Source organism: Halichoerus grypus, chromosome 3 (assembly GCF_964656455.1).
Source record: "Halichoerus grypus chromosome 3, mHalGry1.hap1.1, whole genome shotgun sequence".
NCBI classification, from domain to species: domain Eukaryota; kingdom Metazoa; phylum Chordata; class Mammalia; order Carnivora; family Phocidae; genus Halichoerus; species Halichoerus grypus.
The window spans coordinates 154,077,672-154,093,803 of record NC_135714.1 but is presented as its reverse complement, the minus strand read 5'-3'; the positions used below and the strand labels follow the sequence as shown (position 1 = coordinate 154,093,803).

At 41.4% G+C, this 16,132-nt stretch overlaps 1 protein-coding gene across 3 annotated transcripts in view; it reads right to left on the bottom strand.

The window, feature by feature from the left end:
• The window catches only part of KIF13B (kinesin family member 13B), a 197,645-nt gene extending 183,395 nt beyond the window's left edge, over positions 1 to 14,250 (bottom strand). For all 3 annotated transcript variants that reach the window (XM_036104507.2, XM_036104508.2, XM_078069457.1), the window contains exon 1: positions 14,108 to 14,250. In XM_036104507.2, coding sequence (XP_035960400.1) covers positions 14,108 to 14,162 — 55 coding nt within the window. In that variant the 5' untranslated portion in view covers positions 14,163 to 14,250. The remainder of the gene's footprint in view (positions 1 to 14,107) is intronic.
• Between the last annotated feature and the right edge of the window lie 1,882 nt (positions 14,251 to 16,132).

Genomic DNA, 16,132 nt, shown 5'->3' with positions numbered 1-16,132 from the left:
CAGAAAATAGACAAGTTACTGCCTACAGCTGGGGAGTGATTACTAATGGGTATAGTGTTTTGTTTATTTTTAACTGAGGTATAACTGACATACAACATTATGAGTTTCGGGTGTACAACATGATTCCCTATTTGTATATATTGCAAAATGCTCACCACATAAGGCTACATCTGTCACCATACATAATTACAAAAATTTTTTCCATTATGAGAACTTTTAACATCTACTCTCTTATCAACCTTCAAATATGCAATACGGTATCACTAACTATAGTCACCATGCGGTTACATGGGTATAGTTTTCTTTCGAGGTATGAAGATGTACTAAAGTTGATTATGCTGATAACTGCACAATTATGTGAGCATGATAAAAACCACTGAAATGGTTGAATTGTATGATATGTGAATTATATCTCAAGAAAGCTATTTTTTTTTTCAATAAAGCTATTTTTTTTTAAAGTATAGGCCATGGCATATTTATGTTTTCATATTTTTATATTCTTTTTTTTAAAGATTTATTTATTTGAAAGAGAGTGTGAGTGGGGGGGGTAGAGGGAGAGGGAAAAAGAGAATCTCAAGCAGACTCCACAATGAGCGCAGAGCCCCATGTGAGGCTTGATCTCATGACCGTGAGATCGTGACCTGAGCCAAAACAAAGAGTAGTATGCTCAACTGATTGAGCCACTCACGCACCCTTCATATTTTTATATTCTTACATTTTTCTGACCCAAAGTATGAAACTGTTTGCCTTATCTCCATTACCAAAAGATAAGCCCTAAGGAAAGGAGTTGTACTTACATTGGAGCTATTTTGTATTTCCCAAAGAACCTTGGCCAAATGTCAATGTCATATTCATTACAACTTAAGAGTATTTCCACTGCCAGGAAAGGTCATTTCTTTTTTTCATTTTAACTTACATAACTGAGACAAATACAAAAAAGCAAAAACAAAAATTTCCCTCCCTGTACCTGCCACAACTTTTCTTACAGTGGTTTTTCTACAACTGTTCTCAAAGATACATTCTAGAAGTACAAATAGCCAACACATTTTTCAGGCAAAGAAAACTGAAAAGAAAACTATTGAGCTATGTTTTACCTAGGTGTAGAAGACTAATCCCAAAGCAGCAAATGTTCTACTGTGGTCAACTAGCACTAAAGTCTATAGGCCCAGAGCTCAAGAAAGTCTGCGATCATCATACTTTGTTAATACTACTCCTTAATGGGTTCTGACCATATTGTATTGGCTGGCCCCTTACAGTCAAATCTGTATTATACACAAATGTATTATCAACCCTCCGGAAATTGTACTGTGTGACTCAGAATCTACTATCTCACCACCCACCACAAAGTTAGTTAGTAGTGTCTTGCAAGAACATTTGGTCTGAGCAAAGGAGCTGCATGCATAGTTCTGTATGCTGAAGTACACAGTAGAATGCATGCCTGAAAAACTGTAAATCACGTATTTTCTAAGTACTCTGCCTTCCTTTCAAATGATCTTGAATTGAGAAGGGATCCAAACATTTTCCTTCAATATTTGTATGCTTTTTCCCTATCCTCTTCATGGCTCCTCCCTTCTCTGTCTCATAACTTCATTAGATAGAACTAATAATTTGGAAGCATTAAATGGCATGATAAAGGAACCAATCCCGGGAAAATCCCATACAATACACAGAATCACCTAATAACTAATATATTCAACCTAAATTCATTTTGTCCTAAAGACTGCAACAGTTACAAATGTCCCTACATCTAATACCCACGAAAGGTGGCCTTTAAAATATAAAAACGATCTTCACTTCAGTACCTCCATTGTTATCAACAAAATTCCCACTCTGATTCTGTTGATTGATGGACAGATACTAAGACAAGGCTGTTTTGAATATGGATAGAACATCTAGGACACACACACCCAAGCAAATAAAAGCAGTGAGATTTGAAGAGAATTTAAGGGTCAGATATATGAAAAACATTGAATATAAATGCTACAGCTAGTGTACCATCAAATGTTGCTAGTTGGTTGAATTCAATTATATTGTAAAAGGGACGCCTGGCTGCTTCAGTCAGTAGAACATGCAACTCTTCATCTCAGGGATTGTGAGTTCAAGCCCCATGCTCAGTGTAGAGATTACCTAAAAATAAAATCTTTAAAAAAAAAAATAACATTGCAGGGGCGCCTGGGTGGCTCAGTCGTTAAGCGTCTGCCTTCGGCTCAGGTCATGATCCCAGGGTCCTGGGATCGAGCCCCGCATCGGGCTCCCTGCTCTGCGGGAAGCCTGCTTCTCCCTCTCCCACTCCCCCTGCTTGTGTTCCCTCTCTCACTGTGTCTCTCTCTGTCAAATAAATAAAATCTTTAAAAAAAAAAAAAAAAGCTTAAAAAAAAAAAAATAACATTGCAATAAGATTCTAAATATGACACTTTCTCCATTTAAATCTTCTTGCTCGGGGCACCTAGGTGGCTCACTCGTTAAGCATTTGCCTTCGGCTCAGGTCATGATCCCGGGATCCTGGGATTGAGCCCCCCATCCGGCTCCCTGCTCCACGGGAAGCCTGCTTCTCCCTCTCCCACTCCCCCCCGCTTGTGTTCCCTCTCTTGCTGTGTCTCTCTCTGTCAAATAAATAAATAAAATCTTTTAAATAAATAAAATAAAACTTCTTGTTCTACACTGCTTAGAAAGCAAGCAGTAATTAAATAACAGTAACAAATTTAGGCCTTAAATTTAATCTGAATTTCAAAAACAAAAAAAAATTTTTTTTAAGATTGTATTTATTTGTCAGGGAGAGAGACAGCACAAGCAGAGGGAGCGGCAGGCAGAAGTTGAAAAGCAGGCAGAGGGAGAAGCAGGCTCCCCACCAAGCAAGGAGCCCAACATGTGACTCGATCCTAGGACCCCGGGACCATGACCTGAGCAGAAGGCAGACGCTTAACCAACTGAGCCATCCAGGCATCCCAAAAAACAAGAAAAAAAATTTTTTTAAACATCTACCAAAAAGCCAAAAGATAAACAGCTTCCTTTTAATTTGGAACAATACTTAGATTAAAAAGATAAGGACCTAGCTGTTATGAGCTGCCTTTACAGAATCAGCATTAAAGTATACCCATGTTCATAGCAGTATTCACAACAGCCAAAAGCTGGAAACAATCCAAGTATCCATTGATGAATGAATGGAAAAAGAAAAATGTGGTATATAATTCAATGGAATATTATTCAACCCTAAAAAGGAATGAAATTCTGCTAAAATGTGGATGAGCCTTGACATTATGCCAAGTGAGGTAGCTGGACAAATACTATATGATTCCACTTACATGAGGTACCTAGTCAAATTCATAGAGATAGAAAGTAAGATGGTAGATGCCAGGGGCTGGGCTTAAGGCGCAACAGGGGAGTTTCATGGATACAGAGTTAAAGTTTTACAAGATAGAAACGTTCTAGACGTGGAGAGTGGTGATGGTTACACAACTTAATGTCACTAAACTGTACATTTAAAAATGGTTTAAGATGGTAAATTTTATGTTATATGTACCTTACCACAATAAAAAAAATTGCACTAAATGCTCACCATTATTATAATAAGTAACACATGGACAACAGTTTATTCCTAGGGAAGCCTATAATAATGAGATTGGGATTTATTAGTACTATGTCTGAAAACCAATAAAAAATCAGAGTGATCCTAAAGTTAAGTAATACTGTAAGTTTATATCATGACTAATGAAGCTCTATCGTACTTAGAACCATGAATGCTTTGATGTATCCATGAGTCCTTAGAAAAAAGAAAGAAATTTACTCCACTAACATTAAAGATCCCATATTATTTCCCGAACACGATCCTTTTCTAGGTCAAGTTCCTCAAGATGAATACTAAAATATTAACAGCTGACAATTCAGCTTACTCAGCCAGCAAATTAGTCACCCTGTAAAAGTGAACAATAATTTGAAACAAGTCTTCCTTCAATGCATAAATCAGCTATGGCTCATTCCTCAATGACATCATAGTGAAAGATGGGCAGGGTTTGGGACACTCCCTTTACATAACTTATGTTCCATCTGAGGAAATGCATCATTCTCAGTGTGAAGAAAGTAAGTCTGAGTTGCCCATGTAATAATCTGTTTTCTAATTCTCCAGAAAATTACTAATAATTTTCAAACCAAATATACTACTCAGAAATATAAATGTACCTCCCTTTACCTACCGGTCACATTCCTAAAAAGCTCACTGTAACTTACTCTTCACTTGATCTTAGCCAAAAGGTCATGAATAAATTCAACAGTCAACTGATTTTCGACAGGAGTGCCAAGACATTCCAATGGGGAAAGTATAGTCATTTCAACAAATGGTTCTGGGACAACTGGATATCCACATGCAATAGAAAGAAATTGAACCTCTACCTCACATCACATTCAAAAATTAACTCCAAATGGATCAAAGACCCAAATATAAAGTATAAAACTATAAAACTCTTAGGGCGCCTGGGTGGCTCAGATGGTTAAGCGTCTGCCTTCGGCTCAGGTCATGATCCCAGAGTCCTGGGATCGAGTCCCGCATCGGGCTCCCTGCTACTTGGGAGCCTGCTTCTTCCTCTCCCTCTCTCTCTCTCTCTCTCTGTCTCTCATGAATAAACAAATAAAAAATTAAAAAAAAAAAAAAACTATAAAACTCTTAGAAGAAAATACAGGCATAAATCCACATAACCTTGAGTTAGGTCATGATCCCTTACATACGACATCAAAAGCACAACCAACAAAAGATAAATTGGACCAGATCAAAATGAAAAACTTTTGTGCTGCAGGGGTGCTTGGCTGGCTCAGTTGGTGGAGCATGCAACTCCTGATCTCGGGGTTGTGAGTTTGAGCCCCACACTGGGTGCACAGATTACTTAAAAATAAAATCTTTAAAACAAACAAACAAAAAAACACTTTTGTGCTTTAAAAGATACCAGTAACAGAATGAAAAGGCAACCCACAACAATCAAGAAAACATTTGTAAATAATTTCTCTGATAAGGGACTGGTATTCAAAATATATAAATAATTTTACCAGTTCAATAATAAAAAGAAAACCTGAATTTTAAAATGATAGTTTGAGGGGCGCCTCGGTGGCTAAGTCAGTTGAGCATCCAACTTTTGATCTCAGCTCAGGTCTTTTTTTTTTTTTTTTAAAGATTTATTTATTTGAGAGAGAGAGAGCACAGGGAGGGGCATAGGGAGAGAGAAAGAGAATCCTCAAGCAGACTTCTGGCTGAGCTGAGCACCGAGCCCAACATGGGGCTCAATCCCAGGACCCTGAGATCATGACCTGAGCTGAAAGCAAAAGCCCGCCACTTAACCAACAGAGCCACCCAGGCACCCCTCAGCTCAGGTCTTGATCTCAGGGTCATGAGTTCAAGCCTCGCACGGAAAACAATTTAGCAGTTCCTCCAAAGTTAGAGTTACTATATGACCCAGAAATTCCACTTCTATGTATATATACACCCAAAAGAAAAATATACATCCACACAAAAACTTATACACGAATGTTCACAGCAGTATTATTCATAACAGCCAAAAAGTGGAAACAAGCCAAATGCCCATCAACTAATGAATGAGTAAACAAATGCAGCATATCCATATCACGTAATTATTATTCAACTTTAAAAAGGAATGAGTACTGACTCATGCTACAACATGGCTAAACCCTGAATACATCATGCCAAGTGAAAAGTCAGATACGGAAGTCCACATATCGCATGACAAGAAGTAGTGCAGGGGTTGCCAGGGGCAGGGAAGAGGGATGGGTGTGTGTTGGGGGAAGGGAGTGGACAGTGACTGCTATGGGGACAGAGTCTTTGGGATAATGGTGATGGTTGTTCAACTCTGCAAATACACTAAAGCCACTGCATTGTACACTTTTGATGAATTATATCTTAAAAAAATTAGAAAGAATGATCCCACTACCCTCAATAGATACAAAATATGGTTAGAGTTCTTCAATTACATTTCTAAACAATCACTACTCCAAAGATCCCAGCCAAACCAATTCTTCTCACTCTCAAATAACAACCTCACAATCTACTTCATCAAGAAAATTACACACTCCAGGCCTTTGCCATTACATAATTATCCCCTTCTTCCCATATTTCAAAAATTTCCCTCTCTATTGGCTCTGTCTATAATGAGGCTCAAACATCTCATTAAAAAAAAAAGGTCTGTTCCTAGGTACAACTCCAGATACCACTCTTTACCCTTCCCTTCTAAATAGATTTTCTTGAAAGAAACTTGTATATTCACTGCCACCATACTGGCAACCCACTTATTTCTCAGCCCACTATTAACATACCAACACTAATTCATTCATTCAGTCAAAATTATTCTGAAAATTACCACTGACCACCATGATGCCAAATCCACTGAACACAATTATTAGGTGCCATTCCTGTGATATCTGACTACCGACTATTCATTCTTTGACACATTTTCTCTCCGGGCTTCCATATTACTTTTTTTTTTTTTTTATCTGAGAGAGAGAGAGAGAGAGAGAGAAAGAGAGAACGACCAGGAGGGGCAGAGGGAGCAAGAGAATCTCAAGCAGACTCTGCACTGAGCACAGAGCCTGACGTGGGGCTCCACATGGAGCTTGATCTCACAACCCTGAGATCACAACCTGAGCCGAAACCAAGAGTCAGCCTCTTACCCAACTGCGCCACACAGGCGTGCCCTGGGCTTCCATATTACTTTTATCTGCTTCTCCTTATGTCTCTCTTCTTGGCCTCTGTGACCTCCCCCTTCACACACACCTGAATTTGGTATTCTATCTTCTACCTACAGTAATGGCTCCCAAATGCTGATTTGGACATGATGATCTTTAAAGGGACCTTGCATTCTTGAGTTTACATAATTTTCAAAGATGTACAGGATACACGAAAAGCATAAGTCATGATCTTTGACCAAAGGAGCTCACTGTCTCTCCACATGTGTGACTCTCCATATGTCTCCAGTCCCTTAGGTTCAGACCCAAATGCAACAGCACTCTGGATCCACCCGCTTGACTACAACACTTCAGACACCTAAAACTCAACAAGTCTGTTGAATTTCTTCCAAGTACACATGATTATCTTACTCGTAGTTGTAGGTGCAGTATACAGCACGTGATAAGGACTGACTAAATATTGTTGAATGTCTAAGAATAAAACTCATCATTTCCTACACCTCCACTTTAAAACCTGCTTCTCCTATATTTCTGATGTCAGTTAATGACCCCAACATTCATTCCCTTAGTCATCTAAGTCATCTACACAAGAAGCTTTGCAGTCTTCCTGTATTTCCTAAATTTCAGTTGCTTCCATGCCACCTTGACACATGCTTGCTGGGTATACCTAGAATGCTAGGCCATAGATGCTCTTTACCCAGCCCCTCTCTCAGGAATGTGTTTGTACCCAGCAACCTTGAGGGACAAGGTCTTCCTTTGGGACAAAGAACAGGCTTGCTTACCACTTAAAACAATGGATTCCCCAAGCCCAGCGTTCCTCAGATGCAACACAAACCCACTGCTTGCACAGCAGCCATCTGGACTCTCCACACCCTTATGGGATTGGCAATCAAGGGGAGCTACTCACACTGCTTGCCATGCCATGAGGAAGTCCTCTGACCCAGAAGTCCCATGTCTTCTACCAGCATCCATGAACCAGTAACTAGCTAACTTATTAGCTTATGAGCAAGGTAAAAACACATAGATTAATTCCAACAACTTGTGTTTTGTACCCCACCTGCCATGTCTCCCTCCCTGCCCATTGTCTCCAGCACAGTCCTTACCATTCTCAAGTCTCATTCCCATTTCTTTAATTCATAATGCAATGGCATCACTGTGTACATATATTCTTGTAATTGACTCACCTGTGCATCTCTTATTACCAAAAAGACAGTGAGCTCCTTTGGTCAAAGATCATGACTTATGCTTTTCGTGTATCCTGTACATCTTTGAAAATTATGTAAACTCAAGAATGCAAGGTCCCTTTAAAGATCATCATGTCCAAATCAGCAGTAAAAGCATAGGCTTTAATGGCACAGTAGATGAAATTCAGGCTCCAAAATACTGGTCTTGTAATTCTGGGGAAGTTTACTTACCCCTCTCTGAGATTCTGTTAAATGATAATTCCATAAACTACCTTCCGAATTTCGTTTGAAGAGTAAAACAATGTATAAAAAATACTCAACTCTGTAGCTCACAAACAGAAAGCTCTCAAAAAGAAGTAGCTATTGTTCTTTTCTTCAATCAACACATATTGAATGGGTTAATACCATCTTTTAAAGATACTACGGCAGGGCGCCTGGGTGGCTCAGTTGGTTAAGCGACTGCCTTCAGCTCAGGTCATGATCCTGGAGTCCCGGGATCGAGCCCCACGTCGGGCTCCCTGCTCAGCAGGGAGTCTGCTTCTCCCTCTGACCCTCCTCCCTCTCATGCTCTCTGTCTCTCATTCTCTCTCTCGCAAATAAATAAAATAAAATAATGAATAAATAAATAAATAAAGATACTACGGCAGCTGAAAGCCCAAGCCCAGTACCAATTAAGTCATGGATTTGTGTCCCAGAGACCAGTTAGTGTCACACACTTCCCCATAAATTACACTGCTCATCTCTGCCAAGTTTTTTTTTTTTTAAAACATGCTCTGGGAACCTGATCAGCAAGTCAAGACATCAATAATAATCCATTTCCACTCAATAAACATCTCCATTCATCAGCGTAATGAATAGTTTTGTCAGTGGTTTCCTCCATCTTCAGACCTTAAGGACTGGAAAAGTTAGACATTAGTCATTGCTTTATGGAGGTGAGGGGGTAAAAGTAAAAGCCAACTCAAACAAATTTTATTTTATTTTATCATATAAATGTGTACTTTCTTCTCCAAAAGCCTCTGGCCCTATATGGAAAAATCCCAATTTCAGTCATTGAGCAGAGACAGTAGAAACAAACAATACTGTAATAGATGTGTGTCTCATTCTCCATTAGCATATCAAGCAGATGCTAGAAAACAAGGATCTTCTGTTTTAGAAAGTATGTCAGAAATTTCCATCCACAGCCATCCTCGACTCCAGTATCAGTTATCTCTCTGAGACCACCAATGACCTCAGGGTCAAAACCACCTTCCTGTTTCAGAATCTCCTTGCTACCTAGCCCCTTCATTTCCTAAGGATCACCTGTGTCTTCACAGACTGCCAGTGTGTTTTCTCAGCTTCTTACTTCTTCAGTCTCACCTTGTCTTCTGAGTCCCGATTGCTTACCTAAGTTTGACCAACCTCCTGATTCTTCCTATTCACATGGCTTCATTTTCACCACCCGCTCTTAAATGTTACCCAGCTATGCCCTGAAACAGGCATCTACCCAGGCTTTTGATCCTGCTCTAAGACCTGGCAATCTTCCTCCTTCGTGCTTGTGTCTGAGATCCATGCAAAGTTCTACAGAGCTAAACAGAGCACGTGGACCAGCCACCCTAACCCACACTTTTGGGCCTAGCTAGCACTCAAGGCTCCCTGCAATTCCACGCTACCTTTCTAAACTCATCCTTCTCTAGTCAAGCTCACAGAACCCTCCTTTCTGGCAGGTTTTTCTTGTCTCTGCCACCTAAACTTGCCTAGTTCATTCCTGTCTCTGTGCCTTTGCTCTCAGGCCATACTTCCTCCCCAAAGACCCAATGCTCTCCCCTCGCCTGCTACCATGCACCCATTCTGATCATAAGCTTCCTCCCTCCACATCTAGTCAAGGTTCTCCCTCCCCAGAGAAGCCTTCCCTGATCACCAGGCTTCCAGAGATCTTTCGCTCCTCTGAATTCCTGTATTTCCTGATCACTACCTGGCAATCTGCGATAGGTGTTTGTTTACCTTTTAATCTTATCTTTTCACAGGAGAGCCATTTCCTCATGAGCATGAACCATAAAGCACACTTTAAAAAGCTGAACACTACAATAGCAGTCAACACTAAGAGAGAGTTTTCAGGATATAAGTCTCCCAACAGGAACAAGCAATCTCATTTTTTCATGTTTCTTTCTAGCCCTTGCCCATTTCTGTGGACATTTTTACACAGTAAGAATCATAACAGCAGATCCAACTGCACAGTTGCACATACCGCTTTCCATTCTGCTTTTTCTGCTAACATAGGAAACTATCCTCCTTGGTAAATGATGCTGATTTTCATCATTTTTAATATCTACATAACAATCTTTCCACTGAGATTCTAGACCATGATTTACTTAAGCACTGACTTCTATCGAACGGTACATTCTTTTTTTTTTTTTTTTTTAAAGATTTTATTTTTATTTATTTGACAGAGAGAGACAGCGAGAGAGGGAACACAAGCAGGGGGAGTGGGAGAGGGAGAAGCAGGCTTCCCGCAGAGCAGGCAGCCCGATGCGGGGCTCGATCCCAGGACCCCGGGACCATGACCTGAGCCGAAGGCAGACGCTTAACGACTGAGCCACCCAGGCGCCCCTCGAACGGTACATTCTTCTTTCTTTGTGCCTTTCACTGCATCAAGTACTATAAAATGCAAAGTAATCCCTTGAGAAATACCTGTTGAAATATACTTATTATCCATTTTCCCTAACAACCCATTTCACTATTTTTCTCTCCAACTAAATATCTAATGTAATTCTTGGTTTCACTACCTTAGGCTAGGTAGATAGGAAAGGTATTTTCCAAATCCTTTTGATGTAAATGTATTTATTTTGGCAGTTGATCTTATACATATTTAACCATGGGAAGTCCTCTGCAGAAAGGCAGTATGATCCTGTAATATCTAATATAAGCTAGACACCTGGCGGGCACTCAGTAAATATTAAGTATTTTTTAAACCATCTGAAGTTATAAAACTTCAAATTCCTAAACAGGAGAGTGTCACTGATCTAGCTAGTACCATCGATTATGCTTGTAAACCTTTCAGTTCATTCAATAATTAAACTGTTTAATAATGTATGAATGGGTGTTCCTTACAGTATACAGAAAAACACAACCGGAGTTACCTGGTGAGTTGTCCAAGTCTGAAAAATAACATGAAAAACCAAACAATATCTGCAACAAGAACTTCAAGATCTCATGACAAATCAAGTTAACAGCTTTCTTTCAGCTTGTTTAAGGACATATTTCAGATGAAGAAAAGCAAAAACAAAAGTTGTAATATTAAAAGTAGGTAAAATTACATATGCATGTGAACACAAACTAGAATGGAAATAAGAAAATGAGAGCGTGAATTGTTAAAATGGAAGGATGTCGTAGACTTTCTCCCCTTTTATGTTTTGTTTTGTTAGTGCAATGTTAAAATATATAACAAAAAAAATATTACTGACAAAAGCGTATTCAATAGCCGTTATAATTCTTGCTATTATTGAACTAGGGCATAACGCTTAATGTTGAAATAACTATGTTTCCCAAACCCACATATAATTTAGCAAAAAAAGACTGAAACTCTTACTTCCATGATAAATGTTAAATAAGAAACCAACTAACTACCTTAACACCTTAGCACAGATACTGAATCACATGAAGAACTTAATGGCATGCTTGAAGCTTCTTGCAAATTTCAGTTTTCCTCAAAAAGTAGCCAATATGATTCCAAATATCAGAATCTATACAGCAAAACTTCATCATCCTGGTAACCCATTCTCTTCTCATTCTTACTTGTGAAGAGTGATTTCTGAGGTTGCATCCTGAACTGATATGCTAAAAGAGAAATAATTATGACTAAAAGTTTACTATTTGTCATAATTACACACTACTACTTACTTAATACACTAATTTTCCCAGAAGTAATGATCAAAGTAATATGATTCTTTTCAAAATTACTGGAAAGAAAATACATTTCTGTTTTAGTCCTTTTAAACAAATTCCATACAGCAGTTTGAAGATCACTGGCTTTAGGGGAGCCTGGCTAGCTCAATCAGTGGAGCATGCGACACTTGATCTGGGAGTTTAAGTTCAAACTCCATGCTGGGTGTGGAGATTACTTAAAAATGAAATCTTAAAAAAAAGAAAAAAATCATTAGCTTTAGAATTCCACTACAATGTATTCCATTACTTCTAGATTTATGTAAATGACAACTTCATGACAAAATAGAACCAACAACCTTAATTATTATGGTAATCACAGCAAAAAGAAGTCCATATGCATCTGGGAAATACAAGGCTAGGTAAGAGATGGCACTAAATGAAGGGGGAAGCAGTTTACCATTATAAGGCACTTCTATTAATAGAGTAATGGATCCATGTATAAACCTTAATTTTGAAATGAGTTCAACCAAAGGAACAGCTAACATCCAATCCACAGCTAAAATTATTATTACTCTGTGTGTCCCTGGAAACTCTGATCCTGCCAATTATTACAATCTAACTAATGACAATTTATAACAATAGTACTTGCCCTCAAAAACTGAAATTCATGGGGGGAGGGGAACAGGGAAGAATTCTAATTATCTGAGATAGGTCTTCTGTGATGGTTGGTTAGCTGCATCTTTTTAGCACTGACATTTCCAAGTTTTTTGTGAAAAGGCAATTTTAAGAATGTGCTGAAATCATCCTTTCAGAATCAAATCCAGGTGAAGTTGTTTTATGTGGCTTGCTTTTTCCTGTTTTTTTTTTAATCATTGTGATGGTAATAAAGTTGAATAAAGATGCCTGAGCACTTAAGAAGTTTCTGAAAACTTTCAGAGTTCATCTAAGATCTCTAATTTTGTCAAAGGAAAGACTGAAGCCCCAAAACGTGTACTAGTTTAAGTTCATGGGGGGGGGGGCGGGCCCGCGGGGAGGAGGAACTCTTCTATGTCACGTGACAGCCTTAAGCTGACCTAGCAAGGAAAGGAGGAATCACCAACTCCAATAGAAGACATGACTCTAAGAGAAATAAACCAACTTCCAAAAGAAGGACAACCCAAGAAAACATACTGACAACTGGTTGATCTGTATATCTCAATATACACAAATGACAGCACAGAAAAGGAAAACTCATAATTTCTAGACTTAACACTTGATTACCAACAAGTAAGTTGCAAAAACGTCTTAGAAGTGATTCTGATACAAGATTTTGATTAGTTAAGAGTCTTATCAATTGAAAAGTCATCTGCTGGGGTTGTAACAGTAATCTCAATAACAGCCTTGTATAGAAAGTGTTTTCAAATATATTATCTCATTTCAAGTTACTTGCCCAGTCACGCTGCTACTTAAGCATTAAAGCCAAGGCCCAGCCCACCTCCTCTTGGTACTTGAGTTGGGGGTTCTCCTCACTCCATTTGACTGACTAAAGATGATTTAAAATGTACTCGGTTTATCTGCTTTCTCTACCCTCCCTGCAGAATTGAGAGAATGTCTGAAAGATACAATTTCACAAGAATCTTGGCACTTAAACTATTTATTGTTGAGAGATGACGAATGACTTCAAGCAAAAACAAAACTATCTCAACAGCCAAAAAAAGGGTGGAAGGGCATCTCTTTTACCCAACTTCAATCGAAGTCTTTACAATTCTTTATGACCGTCCAGGCTAAACGTACAAAAACTCAGACGAGGAATTTTTGCACTTGAGTGCTTTCTCAGGAGTAAACCAAATTCCCTGCCATTTCTTCCTGCCACGGACCACAGAAGTGCAGGGTTGGGGTGACTGGCCCAGAGACGTGGGGCCTCGGGGTCCCTGGCTGTCCCGGGCAGGCTGGAGGGGGGAGGACACGAGGGGCGGGGGCCACTCTGACAGCTGGCAAGGAGAAAGCGGGGGACGCGGCGGGGCACGAGCGAGGGGCAGGGGTGGGGGGAAGGAGGAAGCGAGCCCGGGGCAAGGGACCACAGCGCCCTCCCGCAAGGGCAGGGGAGGCGAGAGGGCGAAAGGGCGCCGGGGCGGGGCGGGAGCGCCGGCGGAAGGGGCAGCGGACCGGGACGTGGGGCCCGTGGCGCCCGGGACGCGGTGCGGGCGAGGGGAGGGGCGTCCCCGCGCAGGACGGGCGGGCGCGGGGGACGAGGTTTCGGGGCGCGCCGGCCGCTCTCTCGCCTAGACGCGGACTGCAGGGGCGGGACCGGCCGGACCCCACACGGCGGCCGCGGCTGAGGGAAGGGCGCGCCAGGCACCTGCCGCTCCACCGTGGCGGCCCTGGGCGGGCTCGGCTCTCACCTCTCCGGTTCATGGGCCGGATCCGCACGGCCACTTTCACTTTGGAGTCCCCCATCCTGCTGCCGCCGAGGCTCTCCCTCGGCTTCCGTCTGCCGCGGCCACCGGGCAACTCTTCGGGGCTGGCCGGGCGGGAGGGGGCTGCGGGCGGGAGGGGCGGGGCGGGGGCGGAGCCTGGGCGGGGCGGGGCAGGTCGCCGGGCTCCCGGCGCGTCCTCGCTGCATGACGGGACTGCATGACGGGACTTGTAGTCCCTGAAGGTGGTCTAGGGCAGGACAGCGGCGGAGGGACTCTGGCGGGAGAAATCAGGCGCGCTTCGCTGTGTGGAACGTATAAATGCCCCTGTGCTTCTACACCATTCTGCTATCACAGCTACTACTGAAACATAAGCCGTCGCTAAGCCGATATCGCACCTGAAAACAAAGAGTTGAATAGATGGCATTGGGGACCCTGAGAGCGACCTCTTCAGACTCATTTCCTGCCAACCTTAAAGTATGATCCCTGGCTCAACTTCCTCGGCCTGGATTGCACTCCCGGCTTTGTTTGCCGAAATCATCCTTCAAGACAAGACAAACGTTAACCTTTCTGGAAGTCTTCATAGATCCACAGGTTAACCCTATAAGACCCCGCCCTCTGAACCCCTTCCAGTCAAGACCTTGGGCTCCTGAACCAATCTGAATTCGAATCCCACGTCAGCACTTTCAAGCGGTGTGACCACGGACAAGTGATTTGACCGCTTAAGGCTTGTGTTTTCATAATTAAAATGGAAACACTTTATGCCTATTTCGTAGGATTGTTTCAAGACTTAAATGAGTTAATACATGTAAAATTCTTAAAAACTCCCTGGCACGTAGGAAGTGCTCAATAAATGTTAAGTCGTAATTGTTTTCGCTTTGTTATAGCATTTATGCTGCTACTGTTTGCTCTCTTGTCATATATTTTTTAAACGATATCTTGTATGTGTAGCCTAACCTTTAGTAGAGACCCAGTACACATTTATTGCGTGAATGAATGAATGAACGCATGCATGAAGCCGCACTAAAATTAGCTCCGGGGCGCCTGGGTGGCTCCGTCGTTAAGCGTCTGCCTTCGGCTCAGGTCATGATCCCAGGGTCCTGGGATCGAGCCCCGCATAGGGCTCCCTGCTCGGCGGGAAGCCTGCTTCTCCCTCTCCCACTCCTCCTTCTTGTGTTCCCTCTCTAGCTGTGTCTCTCTGTCAGATAAATAAATAAAATCTTAAAAAAAAAAAAATTTTTAAATTAGCTCCTTATTAGCCCATGCAGAGACTGCGAACTGGTGGCCTGTGGGCTAGATCTGGCTTGCAAATATGTTCCATTTGGCGCAACAGTACTGGCCAATGCATGAAAATTAGGAGACTTGTCCGTTGGATTCTGGGTCTACATTACCTATTAGGAATGATGGGTTGGAACTGGGTGGTAGTGGCCACCTTCGTGGGAGGCAAGGTTCTCCGTTTCACCATTGACCCCCCTCCACTCTCCTTTACCACTCGTGTCTGGATCCCATAGGTTTGTGATGCCTACTTGGATATGTTTAAATGATAGTACAAAACTCAGAACTATTTTACAGATGAGTCAATATAGAAAGCCAGCAAGACTCGTCCTTTTACCAACCACCCAATTAGTTGAAAGAACTTCAAAACAAGTAGAATTGTCAAAAAGGTTAAAAGCACCTTTAAGAGGAATGTCATTCTCATACCACACATAGATGAACATTGAAGACCTTGTGCTCACTGAAATAAGCCAGACACCACACACAAAAACACTGTATGGTTTCATGTAGATGAGATACCTAGAATAATGAAATTCATAGAGACAGAAAGTAGAATGGTGGTGGTTGTCAGGGATGAGGGGAGGGGAAATGGGGAGTTCCTGTTTAATGGCTGTTTGGGAGTTGCTGTTTGGGAAGATGAAAAAGGTCTGGAGATGGATAGTGGTGATGGTCGCACAACAGTGTGAATGTACTTAATGCCACTGTACACTTAAAAGTGGTTTAAGTGGTAAATTTATG